Raw genomic sequence first — 15834 nt, 5'->3', positions numbered from 1 at the left:
AGGCAGGAAATCTAGTTTGCCATGTAGCTAATATTTTTGCCCCTCTAGAATGTTTTTTGTTACATTTCTATAATAAAATACTGTCACTGGTTTACCATTTGTTTAATCTATTTTACTTAGAGTGTTTATGAAATGGAAATTTATTGAATAAATTGAAAATTCTCTTTGGAACAATGTGCAAGTATTGTCAAAATATTTTTAAAAATATATACATTTTCACATACATATTTTCTATGTAATGATTAGCAGTTTCAGATTTAAGATAAAAAAATCTAAAATTACTGCCAAATATTTTTCTTTTTTTTTTTGTGTCGAACATTCAGACACTGTATTGACTTGGGGAAATTAAACCCTCTTTGCTTCAGGCTAAGCTTATCGTCAGCTTTATGTTGCCACTAAATGTTCTACCTAGTAAAACTAAACAACCCCCCCTTGACCCTGACATGAACCTGTATGGACAGTTAATTTTATTGTAAAGAAAACAATTTTATGATCGCTGCAAAGTTAAACATTTTTGTAACATTAAAGAAATTGGGTGCTATTTCAACAAATAATGTCAAGATTTTTTTCCAATGGCAAAGGTTTTCTGTTACATATATCCCATTTCAGAATAGTATCTATATTCTATTTCAGAGTAGTGTCTTTTTTTATTCAAGGTTATTCTAAATTACTGCCAAATTCTTTTCTCCCCATTTTCAGACACGTAATTCCCTGAGGGACCTTCAGTTCTCATCACTCTTCATTAGGCTGATCTTACCTCCAGGCTTTATATCACCTATCACATGTTTCACCAATTTAAACCAAACTAAACCATTCTTCACTGTGACATAAGCATTTTTGGGGTCATTTAAATGCATATTCTTGTGAAATATAAGATTACCATTTATGCTTAGGGTTGTTTTTAAGAACTTGAACAAGATAAAGAAAGTAGTCTTTCTGAAACTGAGCATGTAATGATTGTCAGTGATTTCTTAAACACTTTATTCCTGCTGACTTACAAATCGTAAACATCTTTTTAAAAATTTATTTCAAAATAACACAGAATGATGCAAAATTATCGTTTTCACAGAAAAGCATTTGCAAATTCGGTATATCTACGCTGCCCCTGCCGTAGAAGTCTGCAGAACATGGTGAACGGAATGTAAGATGCAGCCACAGTATGAGAATATGCACACTAGAGAGCAGTCTGTTACCTCTTTCTGCAGTGGTGGTGATCAACCAAACCCCCCATCCCCTCGTTTCACGCAGCACTGTTCATTTCACAGTAGCCAGGAAACACCACATCTCTTAGTTTGCACTAATTTACACAGTGAAGACCAGAGGAAGATTTACACACACATACATACCTCTGCATGGCCTTGTATTCAACAAACATTTTATATCACATGAAAACACAGTGGTAAACACCGCATGTGCAAATATTGCTTGAAGCTGGTGGAAAATCTCCTCAGGAGTTCTGACACTACTTGAATTACATTTTTATCTACATGTGCATGGTTTAAATGATTGAAGAATTTGTGTGTTTAAATTGACCAAATGTTGCAACTCTATTCTATTGCAGCCAAAGGGTGGTGAACAGTCTAGAATATGATGTTTCTCCTTTTTTTTTACTTCAATGCAACATGAGTGGCAATATGATCAAATTAAAACATGCTTACAATTTGAAATGGATTATTTTGAATCTGTTCACAGTGAAGGAATGAGGAAGAAACGTAAGCCAATAACAAGACAACAAAATGAATGGTAAACCAACAAATGTGGCTGAAGCAGTCTGAGATGAAATGGCAATATCTGTTTGCCTCTTTCATTTTAAATTTTCTTTTTCCTCTCCTTTTTTTTTTTCTTCTTTTTTTTGGTTCAATACACTGTAGAATCATGGCTCTCTTGTCCAAGAGCACAAAGACTACATCTATTGTCGTTCTTCCACTGGGACAGGCTTCTCACATACAAAATGAGTGTACTGTGAATCGTGGTTAATTTATTTAAACATTTTTTGTACTTTACAAAAGAAATAGATTATCTTTTTTTTTTTCAATTTCTCCACACTTGCACTTCTTTTAGCATATTTTACAGACTTTTATTTTTACATTTTTAATTAAACAGCTTTTTTTTATATTTTAAATGCTCCTCAAATATTGTATGCACCATAATACAAATGGTTTGCTGATTTTCTTTTCCTTATTTTTTTCTCATCTTGTTTGTCTCCAGTTTATCTTTAAACAATATTTAAATGTTCTGAAATAGAAAGACACATTAAAGCTCAAATATCCTTCCATGAGAGAAAAGCTCCCAGTACACAAAACATATTCCTTTCTGTTTTCCGTCAGAGCATCAACATGTCCCATTGCCAGGTGCCCATTATGCTTTTTGATTTCAAATTAGCAGTAGAGAGCAGTAGCAATAAATCCACCATAGTCAGCCATGTAAAGCATACTCCCTCTACATCACAGTGAAAAGCTGTGTAAAAAGTGTTCAAAAGATGAAATAACTCCCTTTTGTTCTACAACATCTCCCTCTCTTTAGTATCCAAAAAGGGTTTTACTGTATATCCACATAATCACAGGTAAAGACGTAGTCAAAAAGCACAGTCACACCTCACATTCGCGTGAAGGTTGCTGTTGGCAAGTGCAAGAGCCATATTCATTAATGATAACCAAAGCTCCCTCAATGTGGTTAGGTTTATAGTCAACATAGTACTCCGGTGTGGAAATTGCAGCCATCTGCTGCATGCTTTGCTTTTGCTTCTGCTTACGGCGCTGACTGCTGAAGCACTGCCTCAGTTGCCTTATTCCAGCTGGAAAGCACTTCCATGCCACGTACAGAATGAGAACTATGATGAGAAAGGAGAAGATGAGTGCCATGGTACCAGTCACTACCTTGTGGATCTGCATGGTGCTTTCCAGGTCGTCGTGGCCCACTGTGACAGTATAAGAACTTGTGACCACCTCACTGCCCTCACCCTCATACGGATTTGGAGTAAAAGGTCCCAGAAACACAGAGCCACCCTTGGCCAGATCCCTCGTTGATGCATACAGGCCTGCTGTGGTTACCTCTGCCGACGAATCACATAGCTGGAAAGCATAGACTGCATCCAACACATCCTCACCCTGTGCAGTGTCGGGGCTTGAACACAGCAGGGAGCTGTCACGCTGGCCTCTGAAGGCACTCAGCCAAGAGGCCAAGGCACACACATTGCGGCTGCACTCCCAGTCATTGCCTGCCAGGGTAATGCTGTCCAGAGACGACCACGAATCCAGGATGCGTTGGTCCAAAGAAGCCAAGCGGTTCGAGTCGAGCATCAGCACCTTTAGGTTGGGAGTGCTCTCAAAAACATGTGGCTCAATGTACTCAATTTCATTGGCTGACAGGTCAATCTTCTCTAAAAAATGCCAGGTCCACTCCAGGGTGTTGACAACAATTGTGGCATGATTGTTGTGCATGTAAAGGGTACGTAAAGAGATAAGACGAGGAAAATGGGCTAGGTTGACTTTGACCAACTCATTGTGCTCAAGATGCAACTCAGTCAACTTGAAAAGACCAGCAAAGGAATTCCTTGCCAGGCTCTGTAGTTGGTTGTATCCCAAGTCCAGAAACTGCATGCTCCTGCAGTCTTGAAAAATACGCACTGGCACAAATTTGAGAGTGTTGTAGCGCAAATGCAAATTGGTGAGCTTTCTAAGGCCATGGAACAGGTCTGGCTCGAGTGCCTGCAGCCTGTTGTATGAGAGATCCAAAATGCGTAGGTTTGGGAGGGGCCTGAAGGTACCATTTGGCAGACTCTCAATCCGATTGCTGCTCAGGTCCAACTCCTTGACCCGTCTCAGCCTCTCAAATGCACCCTCCTCTACAATGTCAATGTTGTTATGATCTAGATAAAGCCAGGTTAGCTGTGACAGACCAGTTAGTTGGCCTTCACGCAGCTCGGTCAAGTTGTTCTCTCTCATAGACAGGCCCATGGCACTGCTCAGATTGCGGGGGATGTCTGTGAGGTTGAGCCCCTCGCAGTACAGCAGCTTGCTGTCGCAGCGGCACAGCCTTGGACACACCGCCTCTGCCAAGGAAACAGTTCTCAGAAAAATACTCAATGAACACAGTATCAACCCGGGGGGTTTCTTCAGTGGCCACTTTAAGTACAGTCCAATTAGGAGGAAATCCATTAGCATAAATATCCAGGAATGTCAGGGAGAAAATGTCCATTGAACCACTCTGGATATTATTTTTGCACCTCTCAGATCATTTTTTCAACATATGTGATTAAACTGTTGAGTTCATTTGGTCTTTGTATTTTATTTGCAGAGATGAATATATTTATTTTATGCAGTCCAACGACAAGTCTTTTGTCCAAAATGTTAAAAATAAAGAGCAGTTCTCTTTTGCCAATGAGAGATATTCGGCAGTGGGTGGAGAGTAGAGGGGATGAAAAATGAAACTGTCCTTTCCAGTCGCTCTTATTCAAAATGATTCTTACTCACCCCTATCCAAAAGCTGACAATCTCCATTTAGCATCTTGCTTTGTGCCCCAACACTAATTATGTACGAATCTGAAAAAGACCCCACTGTGGCACACATCCCCCCCCGCCTTTTCTCTTTTCAGTGGACACCAGATCCTTGGCAGGCTTACAATGTCTTAGTTCTCTTCAAGTGAAAGAGCCAGAAAGAGGAAGAATCCAAGTAGCTTTCAGCGAGATGGTAGGAAGTGCAAGTTCCCCTGTCTGCATGCATGAGCTCTGTCTCTTTTGCTCCTCTGCAGTCTTCTGCTTCAAGGATCAGAAGGAAGAAGAGACAACCAAAGCAACAAGAAAAAACGATGAAGAATAATTTCAGAATGTCGGTCTTTTCTCCTCCTCTCTGATTAAGTTTCAGCTGAGCTGCTGAAATGTATTTCTGTTCGTCTCAGCGAGAAATCACTGTCTTTTGAGGTTTAAATCCATTTAAGCTGTTAATCGTGTCTCCTGTGACGAAAGCAAGAAAAAATATATATATTGCAGAGGTGACTCCTCTTCTCAGTTTTCTTGTGTAACAGCATTCCTTGTCATCCCAGTGGCTGGTATCTGTTTATAGGCGACGTGCATCCCCTGTGGTTTGCAGGTTTTGTTCACTCCCTTGCTCTCCAAATGTTTTGTCAGCCAGCTGGAAGAGGCTGCTGGAGGCTGGTGCTGGTCCGGCAGGCAGGGGCGGTAAATGTGGGAAGCGAAGGAGCGAGCAATCCCTTGCAGCAGACCAGTACACTGACAGCGCATGCAGAAGCACCTTCTGTTCACTGAGTGTCGTAAGCCACTCACAATTCAGAGTGCTCTCTCTTTCTCTCCCTCTCTCGCTCTCTTTCCCTTGATCGCTTACTCACTTGTTCATGCCGCTCCCCTCCTTTATTTCCCCTCCTCCCTCTTGCATCCTACATCCTTGCTTTTTTTTTTTTTTCCTAGCTGTGTTTTTTGTCTTTGGCTCATTTATTTACATATTCAAAAAGGGTTGGACTTAAACCAGAGACTTACTGAAATAAAAAAAAGCCCTGCTTTCACTAACCCACTTATCCATCTCCCGTGTTATGAATTGTGCATCTTCTGACTTTCAAAGTTTCTGATATTAGCGTTGCTATGATTAAGCCAAGAAGTAATATATAGCTTCTACTTGGATGTTAAGTATTATGTGTCCAGGTACATTAAAACAGAGAATGATTGTAAACATGTTTAATGTTGCATACTATAGTATGGGTGGCAGGAGGAAACACTTCATTTCTACAATAATTCAGTAGTGATAAGTTTACACAAGGTATTTTTGTCTAATATTGCATATATGACTGTTTGAATCAATCTCATGCTATTGATATTCATCATTTATCCCTGCCAACAATAAATGGTGGAGTATAATGATTCAAGACTAGAGTATGACATTCTTCATTTAATCAAACTGTCCTGTAGCCAAGCATTCGGTGTCAATTTCAATTATAGGCTGGCTAGGCATTTTGAATACAGATGTAATTGCTTGCCAAATAATATTAGTATAAAGATATAACATAAATATATCTCTCTGGAGATCCACTCCCATCTCACTAACTAGAGTTCTCTGGAAATACTGCTTGCTTTGTCATCTTTGTCCTATTAATGTTCAAAGACAATAAGCTGTAACCTAAGCCATGCCATACATCTTGCAAATCAGCCCGGACTGCAGTCCTGACACCATATTTTTCTTCTTTAAGTTGAATCAAATCTTAACCTTTCATCATTACTATTTATTAAATCAGTCTGTTAAATGTTCAATAACATTTATTTTAAATATATCCTTTTTACAAAGCCATTTCTGTAACATGAACATAAAAGTTTAAATTAAAAAGGACACGGGTGTTTTTCTTTGAATGTGGATTGGGGTTTTTTCAGAGAGACTGCTTGGATAATTTGAGAAACTATCTATGATCTACTACTAATTTCACACAAAAACATCCGGTTGTAGTGGGATGAAAATAGATTGTTGATGTCAAGGAGAATGATGAGACTTATTGAAGATAATTAAACAGCAAAGGTCGCTCAAACCAAAGTAGGTTTGACACCATTTCTAAATTCACAAAGGGTTATTTATCCATTGTGTATTTTGCCAGTGTAGCAAAGCTGTGTTCCTGACCACTCTGATTTAGAGTACCAACATTGGTGCGTCAGAAAATGCCAGCAGACATTCAAACAAATGTTGACGGTTTCCATGTGTTTGTAGAAAAGCATGTACTTTGAGAAATGGAGCGAGACATTTAATCATGTCAGAGAGGAATTATGAAAAAATAAAGCACAAAGAGAACAGGGCTGGAAACATAATAAAAAAAGACCAAATGAGGTAGTTTTCCTTTGTGCACATGATAAGGTCTAAGAAGGTCATTTTCAAGTTTAGACAAGGGGTGAACAAAACCTTGACATTTACCAAAAGAGACAATTTTGTGCCACCATTCTTTGTCCCAGCAGCTTCCAAAGTGACACTGTTACTCTCATTCTCCTTCCCTAATTAGGATTTATAAAGAAAAAGAAAGATGACACACAATAATTGTGAATATGCAATGTTTGGTTATATTTTTCTTTTAATTTTTTTGATAAAGTTTTAAAATTTAAAATCTAGCCTCTCGTATTTCGGCTTGCTTCATACAGAAGGTCTAAGCTCTTGGCTATTGAGAAACGATTGCTTCTTGGAGATGTGAACTTTGTTGAAGTTTTAACAAAGTCCACACCTTTGTTAAAACGTTACGGTCCACGTACCCTAACGTTTCTCTGTGACATACGTAATGTCAGTTTGACACGATGAGCATTATGGGGAATTACACGTTGTGTAAACAACCATCCCCCGCTGTGAAGAGAGAAGTGCCGCACTACATAAGATGGCTGTTAATGTTGATGCACATTGGTCATGTGCATTGGAAGCATGTACGGACTGAACAAATTCATTCAAATTCATCCATTGCTAAAACTAGAACTAAAACTATAGTCTTAAAGTAGCAGAAAAAATCAACATCATCTTTCACAACTTCTTCTGTTACTGATTGGCCTGATAGAAAATCTACCGGAGGAATCAAAGTAAATGGGAGAAAGGCCAGACTGTGCTGTGAATTGAGATTTGAAACAAGTAGAATTGAATAGGATGGAAATGGTCAGGCTAAGTGATCCCTGCCTACACAAAGTGAAGTTAGAATTGTACATTTTGACCCCGATGTTCTTGTATTTCATATTTCTATTACCTTAAAGAAAAATATACTTCCGGACGTGCCACCGTTTGCTCCCTGTCTATGCTAAAGCAGACACTGGCTTTAGAATAGAATCAGTTTCTCTCTCTGTTAAATTACAATAATAAAAATGCAACAGTAAATGCAATCACCTAACACCCATGCAACGTTTTCGTGATTGTTTCTGCCATTTTCCAGCTTAACCAAAGTGTTTCCATCTGGTCCTCGACTGCTGTCTTATCCCATACATGAAGTTCTTCAAAGCAAAATCTTAAGAACATTAGCAACATTTTCTTTTTTTTTATCCTTAGTGACAATGCAGTGGCCAAAATGAATCATATTTGATTCATATTTGGGGATGAAGACTTGTTTTTCCCCATTTTTTTTAGCATTTTATTAACCAGATAATATAACGATATTTATTAATAAAGATTTTATTTTGTGAATAAATAATTTTCAGTGAAAGGAAATGGATTGGAAGAGAAAGCTTAGATTGTGGATGACATGTATTTATCTTTTTCATACTACTTTATTTTTTACATTGAATTTAAAAGAGATGTTAAATGAACCTTTTGGATTATATAGAAAAAGAAGAATCACTGCCCTTCAAATGATCTGAACTTCTTGAGGCTGGAATCATTTGGCCTCACCTTTAGTGCATTTCCTCTTAGCTGTAATAGATGACTACACCATCAGCTAATGACATGGTGCTCTGTAATGACTTGACACAGCGAACAGAAGAGCATCCAGACCATCAGTTTTAAACTAAGAGTTTTAGCTCTGCTTTCAAGTCAAAGTCAGCACTAGTGCGCGTTAGTGTGACTGCCTGAGATGGATGGATAGATGGATAGATAGACAGAGCTTCATTAACTATATATTTTAGAAATTCCACTGACTTTCCAATATTCAGAGCATAAAAATCTCTCGAAGACTTCTATTCTTCTTTCAAAAGGTTTAGAACTAACCATCTTTATCCAAGATAGTGTTTTACTAGGTGTCAAAATTACATAAAAAGCGCTAAAATGACCTATCAGGGATTAGAGACTCACTATTTAAATTATTTAATGAGTCAGAGGAGCAGTGAGTCCAGAAAAACAAGGCAAATGATGACTAATTGCTTTGCTGCAGAGATAATGTTGATGGACAAGTCGGGAAGCATTGTTTTGTTTTCTGATAGGGTCAGTGGAGAAATAGCAAAAGACTATTCTACATTTACATTGATATCCGGCTTGCAGCAGATATCCGGCTTGAGATTGCCACTTTCATATTATCTGGCTATATCTGTGTTTTCTTTGGATTGGTGTGGTAAGATGTGAGGGTTTAAGAACAAAGTGTTGACTTCCTACACTTTTGACATTGCTGCAGCTGCCTCAATTGTTTATGTCAAAACAGTTTGCATTAGGTACCATTGTGAAAAGGGTTTAAACAAGTGTATGATGACATTCTGTAAAAGCTAAAGAATGTCCTAATATCTGCTACACTACATTGATGGTTTCCCAGCACTGATGAAGACTTACTTATATTATCATATAAAGTAGTACACTCTTACTAATCAACATACTTGATCGTTCAGATATTTTGACAGATAAAATATATTTTATACATTAGCAATGAATGAACAACAAATACATCTTCTGGTATTCATGTGCAGGACAAAGAAGCTCCATGTCTATGCCAATGTTAATGTTTTTCCTTGACATGGCAGCTACATATTTTCTAAACTTTATTGCTGAAAACAGGCATAAAAGCATAGTTTGCTTTTAAATGACGTAAGGGAATAACAAAACTATCAACAAACTGCTTTTCTTCCCAAATGGACAGAACATAATACAGTACCAGGGAAATATGCTAACACAAGTGTATTGCTAAAATGTGTGTATAAAAAATGTGTGTATAAATTAGGGTTTCACTTGCAGTACTATTGAGGATATTTCTGACATACTGTCATTTTTAATATGTGACATAGTCACTGACGCATATAATTTCTTTTTCTCCTTTTTACGCCATACTCTTAGTCTTCAGCCACCACAAACAATAGACATTTATTTTAGTTAGCCACATTCAAGGCTGATTAGAGTAATTAATTCATGAGCTAAAGTGTAATTTAAATCAAAATGTGACATCAAATAAACTAAATTAAACTTAAGTATCAAGGCACATGATATGATTTTTTGGTGTTTGGAAAATGAGCTTTCAAAACCGTCTTGATTATTAAGTCACTATCCGTGGGCACTGCCCTGTTACCTACCAATACCAGCCAAGCTCAGCCCCTCACCTATCAACCCGGCCAGAGGTGCAGCACGTTTGGTCAGATGTTTTTAATGCCGTTTGTGCTATGCAATGGCTGCTATGTCAAGTGCTTTGTTGTTAACTTGTCATTCAGAAATCACTGAATGACAAGTGATTTCATTCATCCTTCATGGTTGTGCAGTCAGTTAAATTTCTTCTGCTCCTGGGTCTAACTCAAATATTTCCAGTTGTACCATTGCACATCTGTTTCATGTGTATAAAGTGTGATTGTATTGTTTTGATTTGTGGGGCATGGGGAGCATTAGCCCATGCTCATAATGTCCCGGTTTGCCACTGGCAGTACTTTGCAATTTTAAGAGGTTTGTTTTGAAAGGGTTATTCAAGTAAACAATAATAATGCCAGAGTAAAGGAAAATATATTTTGGTAGATAAATACAGCTCTACTTGTTGGTGAATGTTCAGCATTAAGCATGGAGGCAGTATTGTATGAATAGTCAGGACTAGTCGTTAGGACAAGGTATATGATTGCTGGAGAAGGAAAAAATCTAAATTACCTTTTGTTAACAGAAATGTATTGGGCACTCATTATTTTACAGTCTGTTGTGTGAGAAGCAAATAGAGTTGAACATTTTTAACACTTTAAGAACATAACCAAGCAAATTTTGTAGCTTTACAGATCCACTTTATTTATTTATTTCTTCTCATCACTGAAGTTTGTGACAACTTGACCTTCTTTTGAGAAGCTATGTGTTTATTGCCACTCAGAAGAGGAAAGCTTGTTAGTGTTGGCTGAATAAACCACACTGACACATCAAGGCAACGCCTTAAAATTTTTAGCTTCAATGAATTTTAATGAAGCCCCGGTGATTGACCTTAATGAGAACAGTGTTATTAGCAATGCATACGGTTGAGTTGGTTTCTGTTTCTTTTAAAGTCGTTATCTGGCACATTCCCAACCACAGAAATCCTTCATCTTCTATGCTTCTGTTTCAGTTTTGTAGCATTCATTTTCGGTTGCTGTCTCGTTTAAGACATGAAATGACTGCGTCATAGTGATTTGCACTTTTTCAAATTATTGTAGACCTTACTGTAATTACCATGTTCTTAGCCTAAGGTTCTGTGGTTCTAGAAGCACATCATTTAATTCAGCTCCTGGTGAATTGTTCTCATTTTTAAAATACATTTTAATTTTTGGCTATTAACCATAAGCTGATTTATAACTGTTTTCTAAATCACTATTATGGGTTAGGTGCATGTGAGAAGATGGAGTTGTACGCAGTGCAAACCTCCTTCAAATTTTCAAATGAATTAGTTTTAGTTCACATTGCAGCAGTAAAAATTATTTAAAACGCTGGCTGCATTGATGAAAATATATATTACTTGCTAAGTTGGCCATGTTACTAAATCCTAATTTTAAACGTAACTAAATAGGTGTATCAACATTATGTGTAAGTATCTTCAAATTCAAATACATTTTATTTATAGAGCACATTTAAATGAACAATTTCCTGATCTGAAGTGCTGTGCAGTACAAAATCTGTTCGAACTAAGACACTATAAACATTAATAAAATACAAGATACAAGTCGACTAAATCACGCTACATAGATTGTAGGAAAATATATGGAAAATGACAACGAAATCAAATTGTACCGTGTCAAAAATAGACGTAAAATGAAAATTTTTTTCATTTTTTAAGTATGCAGTTAATGGCTAAAACTGCTCCAGCATTTGTCAACAGTCCAAATATTCTACAAGAAACTTTGTGGTTCTCAACTGACACTCTTCAGTTTCTGCTTTTTGTGCTTTTTAAAAAAAAAAAAATTGGAATTATCCTTAGTCTTCTTTGTGGTTCAAAATGAAACCGATGGTGTAGTGAGAAAGAGATTTGTCTTCACCTTTGAGTTTAGCAACTCTGTCAAATTAACTTGGGGTTCCATTTTCGGTTGTGTGAATATCCTTGGAGATTGGCCACAGTCTGAGGAACATTGAACTGCCCTCATTTGGAAGTAACTCTAATTTCATATCTAATAAGTAAAAAGCTAATGTCCATTTTGACCAAATGAAGCAACAAATTTGTTTTAAATCTCTCTTTAATCCTTCCTCAACATTAAGAGTTACTTTTGCATGTTTTATTAAACAATGGAACAATCTTTTCGGTGATTTTTTCCGTCAGGGCCGCTTAATAGTTTTCTAAGCTATAAATCAAGACAAACAAACCATTATCATTTTTTTTTTTTAAATGACCGAAACACTTATTTTGTGTCTTCCATCACTGGAACACAAGAAGACCCATTTAACATAAATCCGATGCATAATGTTTAAATGATTGAAATAACTGGAACGAATAAAATATGTCCATTCTGTTATCAAATTCGTTAAACATCAAACTACTTTTTCACTTTGTTTACCAATATTATTTGTGCTTACTAAGGGCATGCAATTAGAACATTTATTAATGTATTTATATTATTAATTAGGCATAGAAAGCATTGTTTCTATGATCCATATAGATCAACAATCTTATTTATCTAAGCGTTTCATACTCAGCAGGTTCCGTTCATGATGGTGACTATGATCTAATGTAACCTTCTTCAGGGGAGCGGAGCTTTGACCTAATACTCATTCTGGCATTTAATTGCAACAGCTGTCACTGGCAATGTGTTCAACATGCTTAAAGTTTAAGAATATGTTAGTTAACAGAAATAATGATCTGCTTCAAATGCATGGAATGAGAATAGTTTGAAGTCCTGCAAATGGGATCATTTGTTGACTGGCTGCTCTTTTTGAGCCCAGCTGCCAGTTGAAGAGCCTTTGTGAATATTTGTCTGTTTGAGGAAAAAGAATGGGTATTAATATCCTTCTAAATGGCTTCCAGCTATGTTCAAAGCAAAGTGTTCCCAGTGGAGAGACAGAGACACAAAGCTCTTGCCATGTCACAACAAAGAGCAGTCAGACTCAGTGTTGGACATGCTTTCACACAGAAACAAGATCCAAATTCTTCACCCGCCACCGCAGCTGGGAGGAATTTACAGCTACCTGTCACAGCCAACGTTTCACCCACGTTTGGCAGGTAGATATGTGTGGAGGTTTTCTGCACACAGTGTTTAATTTAATTGAATGTTTGACATTTTTAATCAATTGTATTCTTTTGTGCTGGGGCTTTAATGCTTTTGTCTTCTGAGAGACTACATCAAGTGCCTGAAACCATTCTGTGTAAATAAAAGCAACTTCCTTTAGCCGTCAGATGACACAGAAATCTCTGTAAGAGCCACCATGGCTGTTCTCAAAAACCCAGCTCTCAAGACCAGCATACAAGCACTTCTGATAGCTCTGCCGACTCTAGCCTATTGCTTCATCCATAGTCAAACATGCCACCACGTCTTTCATGTGTCCACAAACCTCTCATGTCGGGATTAAGCAGAGCAGAATTCAGCAAACAAATGTCTGTGATGCAAAACGCTGAAACACTTGTAAATTTAACTCTCAAGTTTGTGCCGCACTCCCGGCAGACACGTCTGTCTGCCGGGAGTTTAGGTTAGAAATCCAGAGGCTCTAAATATACTTCCTTTGTTGAGTTCTATTAATACGCACAAAGGATCAGAAATCTTTCAAGTTAATATTAAGCCCTATATCTTAAACTTTGACTTGAAATGTAGATCCATTGAATTATTTATTTGACATGCTCCATAAATGTCTTTGCAGTCTTTCATCAATCGGTCTTCGTGATGACACCTTGAGGTGTTCATGAACATAATGATACCTGACATGGGGACATAAATAAGACTTCCATTATGTCAACCAAAAAGGCTTGACTTAACCTGCAAATGTGGGTCTATGTTTGCATATTTTTTTCTTTGACTCATCCAACACATATAAATAGCCCCATATGACTTACATGTACATGAAGAATTACTAAAGACCCAAGAGCCAGTGAACTTCATTTTTTGCTCTGCTCTTGCTTTTGGAGAAAACAACATAAAAACATGAACTTATCTCTCTCTCTCTCTCTCTCTCTCTCTCTCTCTCTCTCTTTCTCTCTCTCTCTGGAATTTTGGAAATGAAATTTTGGGCCAAACTCAAAATGGAATTTCTAACATGGGTTAAGAAAACTTATGTAATGTTCTGAAAATGCCTTCACAGACGATGCATGGTGTTTTGTCATTTGTCATTGTGAACACCAGAATAAGAAATAAATTGGAAAACCAAGATTTGATCAGAAAAACAATGTGCATGAACTTAATTGTGCAAGCCATGCATAAGAAAAAATAGTTTCACAAAATAATTCTGCACATATCATTGCTACCGTTTTCTAAGAATTATGAGGGACCAGTAGTTAGTCTTTTTTGCAGTAGACAACTTCTACGTATTATAATTTAATATAAATCCGGAGTAGCTAATCTGGTAGCTAAAATTTACAACAAGTGAACCATGAACAGTGGTTTAAGGTGGTTCATCATTAATCATCTGCTTGTGTGAAACAAGATTGTAAGAACTTGCTACTACTAGCTAATAAGTAACATTCTTTAGACAGGACATTTAAAAATGTTGAGCTATTCATTAAAGAACTCCATGCATGATGCAATTTATCCTGGAGCCAGCAGAAGTCATTTCTGTGTCTGCGACTGAAAGGCAGCTCTTCTGTCATATACTTCAGCACCATGCAGTGATCACATGCACAGACCCAACAATTACTGGCAATGTCAGTGATTGTGGTTAGACTTCACAAACATGTATGCCGACAATGCTCAGTGCTACAAGTTCAGAAGTGTTTTACCTGTGAGGCACAGAAACAACAGCAGTGCAACATTGAGTGAGATGCATTATGAGCCAGCAGGGACATTCACTGTTGTTTTTTTTTTTGTTTTTTTATTTCACTTTGCTGGCAGGCTTGTGGAGTAGCTCATCTGCTGTTGCCTAAGGTATGTTCTGCTCTTTTGCTGCAGATACAAGCAACACAATTTTATTTAAACAAACATTGATCAATAATCAAGTTTAATTTGTTAGTTGATTGTTTAACATTGTAATAATAAATTCAGTCTGAACTGATCAGACATATATGTCATCAATTCAGTGTGCTCACAGCATATAAAATTTTAGAGACATTTTAGAGGCTTGAGTTGAATTCCTCCCTTCTAAATGTCTCCTCTTGAACTATTCACAACTCAAATGTTTTGGTCGTTCAGTTTGAACATTTAATAAAAGTAAAGTGTTCACAACAAAACAGTTTCCATTTGCTTCTCAAAAAATAATATATATGCATTACAAATGAAAATTTGTTTTCTTTTCACAGAAATAACAGAGAAATCCAATAGGCATACAAGTAAAACAGATTTACTCTATTGCCCATCTCCAGGATCCTCATAAAAATGTTTGTGCAGTGGCGCTGTACATTACTGTATTTCAAAACAGATTTAAAAAAAAAAAAGAAATTTTTCTGACAAGGCCATGTCAGTGGACGAAGACCAAAAAATCCACTGCTGTCACAGTTGGTGATGTGCTCTAAAGCTTCACAGCCACTTTACTGATGACTGGCCTTGATAGTAATTAATTGCATGATTTATCAAAAACAGGATGACTCCTAAAATTCATTAAAGACACTGGTGGGGGGGAGTAAAGTTTTCTAACATCTTAGTTTCAAGTTCATCATGTCATACTTTTCATTGGTTATCCACAAGTATCATCCTGCTAATTAATTTAACAATATTTTTTATATGTAAAATAATATTAATTTAATTTAGATATCATATAAAATGTGGATTATGGGATTATGCTTCTGGAGCAATGAAAAGAGGATGGCACAATTACTGCCAATGTCAATTATGTTTCTATTGTTTAGCCAAATATACATTTTGCTAAATTGTCTTTGCAAAAATGCTGGCATTTGCACAT

At 37.0% G+C, this 15834-nt stretch overlaps 2 protein-coding genes across 2 annotated transcripts in view; one reads left to right on the top strand and one right to left on the bottom strand.

Annotated features, from left to right (window-relative positions):
• Nucleotides 1-15834, top strand: part of ctnna2 (catenin (cadherin-associated protein), alpha 2) — a 287097-nt gene that overhangs the window by 146984 nt on the left and 124279 nt on the right. The window lies entirely within an intron of this gene.
• On the bottom strand, nucleotides 1962-5317 carry lrrtm1 (leucine rich repeat transmembrane neuronal 1). The gene has a single exon (XM_055040842.1). It carries the CDS (start codon nucleotides 4161-4163, stop codon nucleotides 2589-2591), a length of 1575 nt encoding a protein of 524 aa, XP_054896817.1. The 5' UTR covers nucleotides 4164-5317; the 3' UTR covers nucleotides 1962-2588.

The sequence above is a fragment of the Poeciliopsis prolifica genome, unplaced genomic scaffold (genome assembly GCF_027474105.1).
Source record: "Poeciliopsis prolifica strain line A6 unplaced genomic scaffold, Auburn_PproV2 SCAFFOLD016, whole genome shotgun sequence".
NCBI classification, from domain to species: Eukaryota; Metazoa; Chordata; class Actinopteri; order Cyprinodontiformes; family Poeciliidae; genus Poeciliopsis; species Poeciliopsis prolifica.
The sequence above is the reverse complement of the archived record's forward strand: the minus strand, read 5'-3'. Positions and strand labels throughout refer to the sequence as shown.

What these genes read in the sequence shown, in the direction of transcription:
- lrrtm1 (XM_055040842.1), bottom strand. Translation starts at nt 4,163, where the DNA reads ATGCTAATGGATTTCCTCCTAATTGGACTGTACTTAAAGTGGCCACTG.